At 50.5% G+C, this 13,408-nt stretch overlaps 1 protein-coding gene across 8 annotated transcripts in view; it reads left to right on the forward strand.

Moving 5' to 3' along the window:
• Window positions 1-13,408, forward strand: part of WDR25 (WD repeat domain 25) — a 142,743-nt gene that overhangs the window by 83,751 nt on the left and 45,584 nt on the right. For 7 of the 8 annotated variants that reach the window (XM_081292011.1, XM_081292006.1, XM_081292012.1 and 4 more), the window contains exon 3: window positions 7,228-7,375. The exons of the other annotated variant lie outside the window; for it this stretch is intronic. In XM_081292011.1, the coding sequence (XP_081148137.1) occupies window positions 7,228-7,375 (148 nt within the window). The remainder of the gene's footprint in view (window positions 1-7,227; window positions 7,376-13,408) is intronic. 8 annotated transcript variants of the gene reach the window in all.

Raw genomic sequence — 13,408 nt, forward strand, 5'->3', positions numbered from 1 at the left:
ATTCTGCAATCTGTAATTGGGGTATAAATGGGAGTTCATAACCCACTTGAATCTCATGTATGAAATATGATGTGTCAAGAGCTTTGTAATGTTGTGAACAACCAATAAAAAAAGAAGAAGAAATAATGCCAACTTGTTGTCGGTTGAATTGTGCCCTACCCCCAGATTTGTATTTGGAAGTCTTCACCCCCAGTAGTTCAGAATGTAGCCTTATTTGGAGATAGGGCTGTTACAGAGGAATCCAATCACAAGGAGGTCACAGTGGGCCCTAATCCTACTTGACTGGGGGAGATCTGGAGAGAGACATTCAGAAGGCAAATGGCACACAGACTTGAAGACAGCCCCAGACATGTCAAAGAGAAGGCCTGGACCCGGTCCTCCCTCACTGCCCTCAGAAGAGACCAACCCTGCCAGTACTTGCATTGCAGAGTTCTAGCTTTCAGAACTGGCAGAGGATCACTTTCTGTTACTCAGGCCACCCAGTTGGTGCTTTGTTACAGCAGCACTAAGAGGTACAGACTTCTACACAAACCTTCCAGACTATGAAGGAGAGGAAACACGTCCAGTTCACTTTATGAAGACATCATTACCCTGATACCAAACCAGGAAAAACAGATAAGGGAAAGCCACAGACCAGTATCTCTCATGAACTCAGATGCTGAATTTTTAAGTAAAATATGAGTGAATCATTTCAACTCTATGTCGTTAAAATATTGAGACTGAGTAGGATTTGTCCCAGGAATGTAAGCTTGGCTCAACATTTGATGATCAATCAGTGTGACTCAACATTAATGACTGAACTATAATTTAATGATCAACCAGAAAAGAAAAATGATATGACTATTTCAGTAGGTGCATTTTGACAGTAGCCAGTGTTCATTCCTGATAAAAGTCGTTTTTGCAAACTAGAGCCTAGACTTCCTTGAGCTGGTAAGAGGCATTGAGGTGAGCGGCACTGGTGGGCACATGTCATTGGCGCGGCTCGAGAGGGAGCCAGTGAATCAGGAGAGCAGAAGGCATACAGTTCCCCAGAGAGGAGGTGTGGCTGTTTGCAGATGACACTATAGGTGTGTTGAAAGTTTCCTTGGATCTATAAAACAGCTTCCAGAACTAAGATGTGAGTTTTCAGTAAGGCTGCAGAGTTCAAGGTCAGTATACAAAAATTTATTGAATTTCTACACACTGGAAAAAAATCTGAAATTACAATGAAAAAACTCATTATCAGTGTCATCAAAATATGAGATCAGGGCTGGGGTTGTAGCTCAGTGGTAGAGCGCTTGCCTAGCATACAATCCTCAGCACCACATAAATATAAAGAAATAAAAATATTGTGTTAATCTATAACTAAAAAAATTTTAAAAATGATATTACTCAGGATACATTTGATAAAAGATGTGTAAGTTTTTTTCACTTTCAAACTGTACACTCTAAGAGAAATCAAAGAAGACCTGAGTAAGCAGACATCTCGGTTCTCTTCCTGGATTGGGATAGTCAGCATAGTTGAGGTCTCCCCAGCTGCTCTGTAGATCAAGGCAGTTTCAGTCCTTGAACGCACATGGTGGATCCCCATGCATTGCTGGCAATTGGGCTGATGATCCTGGCTCTTGGGTGAATCTTGGGCACTGGATGCATGGGCTTGTGCTCAGCTGTACAAGTTTGGGGTGGTCTCTAGATCATTTTCTGGAGCATCAAGAGCCTGGGATGAACAAGGAGGGTTCCTGAGTCAGGAGATGCGGGGTGTGGCTCCCTGGGGAGCAAGAAGCTTGACAACCATTATCTCCAGGTGGTGGAGCTGGGGACAGCTCTTATTTTCTTCTTTGTGTTTTTCTGTTTTTGGCAGATTTTTTTTTTGCAGAGCACACTTATTTCTAGTATAACCAGAGAAACAGTTCTGATGTGAATTCCTACAGGATTTTGCTTCCTACACTTTTGTGTAGTCTGAATATTTTGCAAGGAGGTTGCATTTCTCATATACTCAAAACCAAAAGTCTGGCAGTAGGAAGAATGCTACCTGAGGCGAAAGCTGTTGGCCTTGTTCCAACCTTGGGAGACCACGAGAGACTCCTGGTGCACTGTTTCTGGTAACCAGGACAAAGGAACAGGGTCACGTTGGGGCTGTGCAAGTGAGTGCACCCTGTTTTGCTGGTCACATCTTCTCAGATCTGTCTCCTGGTTGGACATGTAGACCCATGACCTATCTCCATCCTTCTGCACAGGCAGTCTGGGATCTCCAGGTATTTCATTGAGAAAATGCAGACACTTAAGGCTGCCGCAGTGCTTGGGAATTAATCTTTAAAGCCTGACTGTGAGCATTAAATTCAATTAGGGAGAGTGACTGGCAGAGATTATTCTCTCCCTTTCCCGAGCAGTTTGGAGAGGTAGCTGACTGGTCTGCGCTGATTCCGGTGTTCTTGTCGGTACCAGCTGGAAGAACCAGCAGGTGCTGTTCACCTGTGGGCGTCATCACCCAGTGTCCAGCTTGAGCCCAGTACGGGTGCTTCAGGAAGCCCTGGCATGAGTTCCAGGGTGCCGGGCTGCGCTTTGGCCTTGGTGTCACAGAGCCTGTGTTTTCTACTCCATATGTCTTTCGTGACAGCCCCCATCCTTACCCCGTTCTCTGCTCCTCCTGTTCCCGCTCTTACTTCCTCTCTTCTCCTCTGGCTCCTCCTCTGCATCATCTTCTTCTCCTCCTTCCTTCCCATACCCCTTCCCGTTTCTTCTCTGTGTCCTCCTCTTTCCTCTATTGCTTCCTTTTCTTCTCCTACCCTCCCTCCTCACTATCTTAACATCTGTATTTTATATTAGGACATGCTTATAAGAATATATTATACTCAGAAGCATAGAAAGTAACCAAACAGACACTTGTGAATGCAGCTGAGAACATGAAATCCAGAGGTCTGTCCCTAGCTTTGATGGACCACCAGCTGTTTGACACTTTGGTGAATCTTTTCTCAAGACGCCCCCTTCTTATGGCTTCCGGGGAGCCCTTCTCTCTTTTTCTCCCAACTCACTGGCTTCATCTACCCAGACTCCTTTTCTCGATGACTTCTCCTCTTCAACTCCCATCCTGTGAACTCTGGGGCCCTAGGTTGAGATCAGGGCCTCCTTTCTGCTCTGGTGTGCATGTATTCCCTGGAGAGCACAGCCAGCTCATGACGGTGACTTGCAGAGCTCTGTGTCCATCCTGGAGCTCTCTTCTGATTATCTTATCATGTGTTTCACTGCCTGCCTCTGGGTTGAGAGTGGAGCTGCTGGCCATCTTTACCCTAGCTTGCTCTTCCTATAGGCTCACCCACTCCGTGACTCCTTTCCTCTTGATGCTCAGGCCCCAACTTAGGAGTTGTCCTAGATTCTTCTCTAGACTTCACATTCCACCTTCAGTCCAAGGGTTTCCTCTTTTCCACCTTCCAAGGTGGGCTGCTTCTCCACTCCTCATGTCCACGTCCTTCTCTTATCTGCCCTGGATTCTTGCAGGAGCCTCCTGTGGTCCCCTGCCTCTCACTCCCCTCCCTGCATGGCAGCCAGAGGGTCCTGTTAGAGTGATGCCAGCCCATTCCCCATCTTCTACCTGTGCACCCTGAATGCTCTGGCTCCTTGTGATTTTCTGCCCTCGTCTCTTGCTGTCCCCATCCTGTTCACTCTCTAGATACACTGACCTTGCTGTTGCTTAGTCATATTAGACACACTAATTGTCCCTATCCAGCAATTTCTGCACAGCACTCTTTCTCACCCCTCATGTCCTCCCAGAGGGGTGCACCTGGCCATCATGGTGGCCATTTCAGCCTCTTTCCCGACCTTAACAACTCCTTTCCTGCTTATTTTTGAAAATTTCAGTCTTTGTCACTGCCCCCAGTAGAAATCTCTAGATTCCGCTTATTTGTTTTGTGTCTCTCCCCCTCCCTGGAATATGAACTCTTTGGGGACAGGGATTTCAGTCCTGTTGGTTTCTCATTTCTCTGGTGCCTGGCAAATAGCAGGTGCTCAGGAAGCATTTGAACCAGTGAACAGGCCAAAGAGCTTTGCAGACGGAAGCATTTGGGCATCTTGGCTTTGGATCACTCTCCCTCTCTCCCTCTTTGGATCACTCTCCCTCTCTCTCTCCTCTTGCTCTCCTACTCTGAGGAGTATTCACAACTCCTTTCCTCCAACCTGCCCTCTCCCTCCAGCCCCAGGAGCAACAACACTCCCATACACGTTTTATAGTCTTCCTACAAATGCATGAATAAGTGAGATAGGGTTTTGTTTTGTTGTATCTACTCTTAAAAGTTGTGGTGAAATGCAACAAAAAAGTCACCATCATGCAGTTCAGAGACATGAAGTGCATCCATATTGGTGTGTGACTGCCGCAGTCTTGGCTGGGCACAAGATCACGAGCCACCACACAGCTTTGTCGATTCAAACAGCAATTCTTTATTCCCGAACTCACACCGGCCTCTACATACACATTCTGGGGAAATCCCAGTTCTGCCGCCGCCCAATTCACCTACTCCACGAGGCTTTCTTTTCCAAATACTTCCTGAATCTCAGGAGAACTCAACGGGAACTCAAGCAGTAGGAACGCCCTATTCCCAGCAGCAATAATCTTCAACATCCAACTTCCCTAAAACCCATATTGTCTTAAACTGGGAACGCCTTAAACTTGTCTTAAACCGGGAACGCCCTAAACCCAAGGAGCGGGATACTTCCTCATACCTGCAGGATACACCCTAATCCTGGATCCACCCTGGTCCTTGAGCAGGGTCACCTTTCTCAAACACACATGCAATGTCACAGCGAATTTCCAAGGCAAGTCCATTTAACATGGGGTACGCTGGCAAGGAAATTTCGATGCGTCATTCCTACTTGGCAATGGCCCTCAGCATGTGACCACCACCACCATCTTGTAAAACTGAAACTTTTTCCTGACCCCCAGCTGAAGCAACCTTTCTACTTCCTGGCTCTGGTTTTGACCACTCAGGGTACCTTCTGTAAATGGAGTCTATTTTTCATCTGGCTTCTTCCCCTCAGAGCACTGTTTTCCAGGTTCATCCATGTTATAATGTCAGGAGGCATCAGGAGGTCCTTATTTTTTAAGGATGAGTGCTATTCCGCTGTGTGGATGGGCCACATTTGTTTATCTGTTCAGCAGTCCATGGACAATGGGGATTGCTTGTACCTTTTGACTATTGTAAGGAATGCCACTGTGACATTGGGGTGCAATATCTCCCTGAGACCCTGGTTTCAGTTTTTTTTGGATATAGAATACAAGTGGAATTGCTAGATTCTATGTTAAATTCGTTTTGGTTTTGTAGTGCCAAAAATTGAACCTAGGGTGCTCTACCACTGAGCTACATCCCCAGTCCTTTTTATACTTTTTTTTTTTGAGAGAGTGTTTCTCCCCAGTTTGCCCAGGCTGCCCTTGAACAATCCTCCAGCCTCAGCCTCCCGAGTAATTGGGATCATAGGGTGTGCCACCACGCCTTGCTGTGTTGAGCTTTTTTTTTTTTTTTTTTAATATTTAGTTTTTAGTTTTAAGTGGACACAATATTTTTATTTTATGTTTATGTGGTGCCAAGGATTGAACCTAGTGCCTCGTGTGTGCTTGGTGAGTGCTCTACCACTGAGCCCCCATCCCCAGCCCTTGTGTTGAACTTTTTGAGGAACTGGAACTGTTTTTCATATCAGCAACACTATTCACATTTCTGCCCGCATGTGCGTGGATTTGATTCTGCATCCTTGCCTACACTCACCATTTTCTGTTCTTTTATTAGCAGCCATCTTAATGGTTATGAGGTGAAATTTTGTGTGTTACTAAACATATTTTTAGTAACATACGAAATACTAGCGTCCTACTCTGTTTTATATATATATATATATATATATATATATATATATATATATATATCTTGTTTTAGGTACTCAGCATTAATTTTTACCTCAACTGTGTTGATCCTGTAGATTTGCTTCATTCATGTTACTTTATTTTTTCTATGCATACTGTAATTGTATGCAGTTTTGGAGGAGCGGCACTCCCTGCACCCTGCTTCCCTTGCTTGGGTTCTCCGGACACTCTGAAGTCCTGACAGCTGCTTTTGTTGCTTCTGTCCACATCTCTAAATGCGAATGCTGCTGTCTCTCAGTTTCCCAGCTTGTAGCCCTAGCCACTGACCTGGCAGGAAAGCAGAACGGAGCTCTCAACATTCTTTGAAGGTTGCTTCTGACCTTAGATATTTACATATTCCAGAACTCGACCCTTTGCTCTGTGAAGATCTTCAGGACTTGGCAGGTTGACGGGAGCTACCCCTAGGGTCGTGTTCATGGCGGTTGCACTTCGAGTGGGTTTCTGTCTCATTAAGGAAAGTGAGGCTTGGTTTTCCTGATGTGGTTGACAGGAGCGTGGAGAATCCTGCAAGCTCCAAGCAGTGCATCCAGCAACTGCAGGGTCCTGCTGTGCGCGGCACCCTGCCACACACTGTGCAGGGTCGCGCCTTAGCCCTTGCCCCTGCCTTGGGCCGTGTTTGTCTCTTCTCCCTTCCTGGAGTGGAGACAGGTCCAGAGAGGTAGTGCCACTGGGCCAACTCACAGGATGGGCCAGGAATACTGTGTACTAGGAGAGCGTCCCCTTCATCCTGCAGCCACAGGGTTGCCACTGCCTTTTCCTTGGGCTGTGTGGAGGGTGATGGGATCTGAAGCCAGCAGCTCTCAGAATGTGCTCTTCTGTACTCAGGCCCCGCGTCACTTTCAGAAGGCGTTCAGTGTATGTGAGGTCTCATTCCCCTGGGGAAGCCAGGGTGGGTGTTTGCTGTTTGTTCTGAGCGTGGCAGGCTCCTTTTTGAGTCACAGTCTTAAAGCAGTGCCCATGTGTCTAGCCTGGCCATGAAGAGTAAGGACTCCAGGGATACAGGTGAGGCTGCGGCAGGGCCGAGTGCAGACAGCAGCACTCTATGGTGCCTGAAGGCAGGAGCAGGCTAGAAGGGCTTAGGTAGGTGAGTGGAGACACAGGATGGGCAAGAAGGTGCCTCATTCTGCCTGTGTACTTTAGAAAACCCAGGGGGTCATCCTGTGTTCTTCATCCCAGAAAAAAGTCTTCACATTTCTGCAAGGACATGTTTTAGCATCTCGATATCATTTTGATGGTGAAACAGCGGGAGTCAGTCTAGAGCGAGCCCCTGCCCCATGCAGACAGTCTGAGCCCAGTCCAGGAGACTGGCCATCCTCCAATGTCGGGTGCTGTTTGTTTCTTTGTAGGTGTGGAACGCTGTGGACTCGGGGCGCTGCTTGCAGACCTACACCCTGCACCGCGAGGCTGTGCGGGCTGCCCGGTGGTCTCCCTGCGGCGGGCGCATCCTCAGTGGCGGCTTCGACTTTGCCCTGCACCTCACAGACCTGGAAACAGGTGGGTTCCTTGGTATCATTACTCCAAGGCGAGCTGGCAGCTCTCTCACTGGGGAGGGTTCTCTGGAGGGTCCCTGGCCACGGGCTGTGTGGGGTGTTAGGGGAGTAGGAGGGGCCCCCAACTCTCTGGAGAAGGTTCAAGGCTGTCTCAGCCTCAAGCTGTGGGGCGGATATCGAGGCAGCTTTTTATCAACTCTGACATGTGGTTTATAGTGAAGCAGGTTTAACCTGATCGTGGTGTTCTTTGGTTGGGGCCAGTGTATAGGACTGCTGTCAGTCCATTACCATTGAAGGCTGTAAGAATGACTTCATCTCCCAAGGAAGGGTAGGTTCTGCTTTAGTGCCCACACTAGAAGAGCATTGGCAAGATGGATTCGTGCTGGGTATGAGTGTGAATCTGAGCAGGCTTGGAGGAGGAGTCAGTGGAAGGAGCTTTCCTGTCCCTGGCTCTGTGTCCAGGCACTGTGATACCTGCTATGGCCCCAGTTCCCGAGGCTTTCTGCTGGGTGGTGGTAGGAACAGACCAGGGCTGACACAGCTGGTGGGCAGGCCAATGCTGCCCTTGTCCCGGGCCTAGCTTCTTTCCACACCCATGTGGCCATCTACTCTTAGGCTCCTCCTTCCTCGGTCACTTTTCTGCTAGGCACCACAGCCAGGGGCAAGAGGAGGGACTAGAGTCCCTGGAGCCCTGAGACCAGCATCCTGCCTGCCTGGTGTGGCTGCCCCCGGCCTGGTGGCCTTACCCTGGGGTCCAGCCCAGCAGGTCTGAGAGGATGCAGAGAGGAAACACAGAGGAGGCCGAGGTCACTGTGGACTTGGAACCCACTTCACATGTCCTCCTCTTGTAGGCCACCCAGGCGGTCTTACGGCTCCTTTTGGCCCCATGCACGCTCAGGGGTGGGATGATGAGACTGCCAGTCAGGGGCCCTGCTTGGTCAAGGGGTGTATCTCCAGCTCTGTGGGAGGCCTGTGGAATTCTCCCTACAGCAGCTGGCAGTGGTTATTTCCATTTCATAGGTGAGGAGACCGAGGCCCAGAGCGCGAGATGGCCTGTGCAAAGGCCTCTCAGTGGTGAGGGACTGGCAGGGTTGGAGCTGAGTATGTACTGTAGATTGGTACCCTTCCCTTAGTGCCCAGTGGACAGAGCCTCTCCCTCATGGGGAAGCTGTCTGACAGCTTGTGTCTCTCTTCTTCTCAAGCCCACGGGTGCCAAGGCTTGGGGAGTTTGCTGCCACTTGATAATGATGATTGGGCTGATGATGATGCAGCAGTCTGTTCTGACCAGGTACCCACTGTGTGCCAGGTTTCTCTCCACAGCCATCCACATCAGTGTCCTGTGGGCCCTGTCACCCTTAGAGGCAGGGACCATCAGAGTTGTGAAAAGGCGGCCTCTTCACATGCTGGTCTGGGGCCACGAGCTAGGCAGTGGCACAACCAGGATGTGCCCAGGTCTGCCAGGCCTGCTTCCCTGGTGCCCATGTGCCCCATTGCCATGCTGTGTGTGCGACAGAGCTGAACACAGCCCAGGGCTCACCTGGAGAAGGCCACATCTGTTGAGGACAGAAGTGCTGGGACCACCGTCTGCAGTGATGGAGTGAGATACAGGGATTGCAGGAGCACGGAGTTTAGAAAACCCAGGGGTCCTTCCTGGAGGAAGCACAGCCCACACTGAGCCAGGAGTTAAGTGAGAAATCACGGTGGAGGAAGTGTGTTCCAGGGGAGGGAAGTGGGCTCTCAGCAGGTAGGGCCACAAGGACACAGGATGCTACATTGTGTGTGAGGGAATGGGAGAGAGGATCTGGGATCTGCAGGAGGGTACCCCTGGCCTATGGATCCCATGAGCACATATGGGTGGGTGCTGCACTGCCCATAGAGGGACAAGTTAGCTCACCTAACTCTGGGCCATCATTTCTCAGATGTGGGTGATGCTGTTGAAATACTCAGATTCACTTGATGACATTAGCAGATTCATTGTGGCCCTGCGTTATTACCTGTTTTCTCAATCAACAGATGTTAAGCGGACACATATGCCTGTGTGTGTGTGTGTGTGTGTGTGTATGTGTGTGTGTGTATGTGTATGTGTGTGTGTATTGGGGGATGTCTTGAATGTTTTAGACATCCAGAGGCCCTCTTGCCTGACAAGTTAGGGACTGCTGTAGGGCCACTGCTGAGTTTTGAGCAGGAGAGAGCTGGGTTTGATTTGTGCTTTGGGTGGGTATCCCTGGTCGCTGCAGCTGGTCTTGTGTGTTCTACAGGCCTGCTGGAGGAGAGGGATAGTTTGTCTGGCCCAGGCCCAGCACATTCCTTCAGCTCTCTGGTGCTGAATGGATAGAGAGGAAGATGGGGCCCTGTTCTGGGGGCCTTGCCACCCAGCCAGTGAGGCGATGTGGACCCCCCACCCACACCTCTTCTGGGAATGTGTTCACTGCCAGGCTTGTCTTCTGAAGGCCTTGTTGGTTCACTCAGCATCTACTCCCCATGTATCTGCTGTGTGCAGGAACGTGCTGGGCTGCAGCACAGGGCTTGCTGGACACCCTTCGTCTCCAGCAAGGGCATGGTGGCAGAGCTTGCACCCCAGCCTATAGAGGCCCTCCAGCTCCCAAGACTGTGGTTTCTGTGCACCTCCTGGCTCCCGTGGGAGCTCATTGAGACGGGCCCATCCTGGTGTTCTCTCTGGCTTCATCGACTGGCCCTGTGTGTGGGGATGAGCTGGAACTAAGTGGGTCCATGCTGAGCCCTCCTGGCTAGGCAGTGAAGCCCATCACAGGCTGTCTGGGTGGGGTAGACTCCCCATGTCTTCTGCCTCCTCTCAGGACACCCACCCTCTGCCTTGGTGTCCCTGAGTGCTCTCTTCAGCCAGGGCTGGACTGGGCTGGACTTGCGGCCCTTGTGGCCTCTGTCCTGCTTTGGCTTCTTGTCCTTTCTCTCTACCAAGTCTGCTCTCCTGTTTTGCTTTATCCCCTTTCCACCCTTAGTGATTTGCCTTTTTCATTTCAGTCTCATTAGCGCTCCTGCCAAGAGAAGGCAGCGCGGGGCGTCTCGGTGCAGCGCTTTGGGAATTAGTCACTCGGTGCCCATTGTCGTTAATGGGAATTTGGTGCCAAGGCCATTTATCCTGGTGTCCTCAATCAATACAGCTAAAAATCTGTGGATTCTAAAATGTCAATACCCAGCCTGAAATATGGAGGGCCAGCCACATTTTATCTCATTAATTTATAGTTCTGACGGGCTGTTGGCTTACAGAACAACCATGAATCAACACTTAATAAAATCTGCTCACAGATTAATTATTTTTGGTGTTCCTGCTTCCGTCTGTAATCTTCCTAACAAATGTCTCCAGTGTATTAGCCTGAGGTGGCCTCAGGGGACACTAGCTGACGCCACCTGAGTGTCCTCAGCCTTGTGAGTCACCTGTCCTGCATATAAAATCAGCCTGTCTCTTCCACACCCGTCATGGCTCCTCCAGTGCTTAGCGGTCCTGGTGGTGTTTCTCGAAAGTTCTAGTCCCCATCAGTCTCCCAGCTTGATGGTGAAGCCACTGTTGCTGAGGGGCGCAGGTCTCCATGCGGCACGCTTGTTGGCCATTCAGGAGCTCTCTTTGTCTGTGTTGGACGTTCTCCTGAGGTGCACCCAGTTCCCGGATGCCGTAGAAGGAATGTGGGTGGGATGCCCCTTCAGCCCCACACCCCCCACCCTGAGTCGGGAAGGCGGGGAGTGTGCCTTTGCCTTTTTCTGCAGGAGCCTGGCTGGCAGACTGTTGGGGGAGGGTGCAGTGTGTACAGAGAGCCCCTCAGAGCATGGGTTAGGGTCGGCCCTCAGCAGAGGTGCCTCTTCCCTCTGTCACTGCTCCGTGAAGACCTTGGTTCTGGGCTGGGGTTGAGGCTCAGCGGGAGAGTGCTTGCCCAGCACGTGCAAGACCCTGGGTTTGATCCTCATCACCACATAAAAATAAATTAACTAATTAAAGATATTTTATCCAACTACAACTAAAAAATAAATATTTTACAAAAATCTCATTAAAAAAAAGACCTCGGTTCTGTGGAGTTGTCCAGGGTGTCCCAATTGTTGGTAGTTCCCCAAATGGGGCCACTTTAGGTTGTCAATTTCAGAATCCCCCAGCTGGCAGTCAGGGTGGGTTTCAGGGCAGACTGTGAGGAGGCCTTGGCCCATCTCTCTGATCAGAGAGATCCTCCTCCAGGTTTCCCTCTCCACAGTGGTGGTGGGGGAGCAGCTCTCCCTGGTGATGGCGGCATGCACCCTTTCTCTGGGATCTGGGGTGGGCGTGCAGGAGCCTGCAGCCTGCCCTCTCCAGAGCTCCAGGTGTTAGTGGTAGGGAAGGTCTGCCCTTCTCACTGGATACCCACTGCCTGCAGTCCCCCTGTCCCCAGCCCCTGTCCAGCTCCTCTTGCTCTGGATGTCCCTTGTTTTTTGTTGGGGGCCATGGTGTGTGTGAAAATGAGTGGTCAGCTCGTGACCACTCCCTTGTTTTTTTAAGAAGCATCTTCTGGGACTGGCCTTGCTTTTGCATCATCTTGGGACTTCCTTCCAGCTAGGGACACTGTAAGGATAGAGAGTAGCCCGTGGTCCCACTCCTTCTTGGGCTTGGTGGTGTGGGTCTGTTCACACTCTGCCTGGCCTCCATCAAACTGAGAGGCGTGTGTGGGAGCAGCACCTGTGCTTATGTGTCACGCTTGGTCACTCTCTAGCTGCGAGGGCAGTGTTCTTATGTCCATTTCATTCATGGAGGCTTAGAGAGTTTAGTGACTTTAAGGCCATATGGCCAGTGGCAACAGCTAGATCCAACTCGGGCCCATGGGATTGGGAGAGGTTTTCTGCAGAGGCACAGGAGTGGCAGGCTCTCTCCACAACTGTTTGCCCAGACAAGTAGTGTGCTCAGCCGACTATTGGGAGCTATAGGCTCGGGAGGGAGTGCCTGAGCTCATCTTGACCAAGCCTCTGATTAAGTGAGAAGCCAGGGTGCTTCTCTAGCTGTCAGCAGCTGTGCTCCCGGGGGGAAGTGTCAAAGACTTCAGGACACCTGGCAGGGGAAGAGCAAGAAGAGTCCCAGGAGCACCAGGGTCTCAGGGCTCTGGTGGAGGGGCAGCAGGCGCTCTCACTGAATATTCCTCTGGCTTTCCTCTTGGGGCAGGGCCCTCAGCCCTCGCGCCTGCTTCCAGCCCCATGTGCTTCCTTGTCTTCCACTCTGGAAAGTGTCTCCACACTTCGTTTTCCTCATGTGCCTCATTGACTGCCCCGGGACCACAGTGCAGCCACCACATGCCTGCTGATAGAAGGAGGTTCTGGTTTCCAGAAACTGGTGTACATGCAAGTCATCAGGCACACCTGGATTGCTGGTTGGTAACTCACGTTTAAAGAAATTTTGGTAAAGTTGGTTTCATGCAGGTCATCAATAGCAGCGAGATCATTACGTCCCTGCTGTTCCTCCTGTGACCATGGTGGTGTGGCTGTTGATTGGGCACTGGTATGTGTCGGGCTTGTTCTCACATTGCTCCTGAAGGGGTTTATGGTCCCAGTTTCCCAGTGCAGATGCAGGGATCCAAGGGGGCTGCTGCTTGGCTAGAGCCCTGCTAGAGGATTCCTGGCGCAGGCCAGCTCTGCTCTCCACCCAGCCTGCCAGGATGGCCCATTTCTGGTACATGGAGTTTGACTTGGAAGTTAGTGAGCTTCTTTTCTCGTTAACTTTGAGTCAGGATGTTTAAATTTACAGCTGGCTGAATACTTCCCGGAGGATGAGTGTAACGATATTGATTTTAGCGAAATGAGTCATGTGCCTCCTGCCTCAGAGCACAGGCTCAATTACCACAATCCAACAGCGAGCTCTTCCTTGTCAACAGCTTCCCTACTTGTTGGTGAGTCGTGGATGCGAACAAAGAGCTAAGGAGAAGGAAAGGTCACGGATAGCTGGCAGGTGCTCCAGGCTGGGTGCAGAGAGCTTGGCACTGGGATTAGGTGGGTCCAGACGATCTCAGCATGTCCATGTCACAGGGTTTCATAGTGTCTCACCTTGCTGAGC

This window comes from Spermophilus citellus (assembly GCF_964194105.1).
Source record: "Spermophilus citellus genome assembly, chromosome: 4".
Classification (NCBI taxonomy): Eukaryota; Metazoa; Chordata; class Mammalia; order Rodentia; family Sciuridae; genus Spermophilus; species Spermophilus citellus.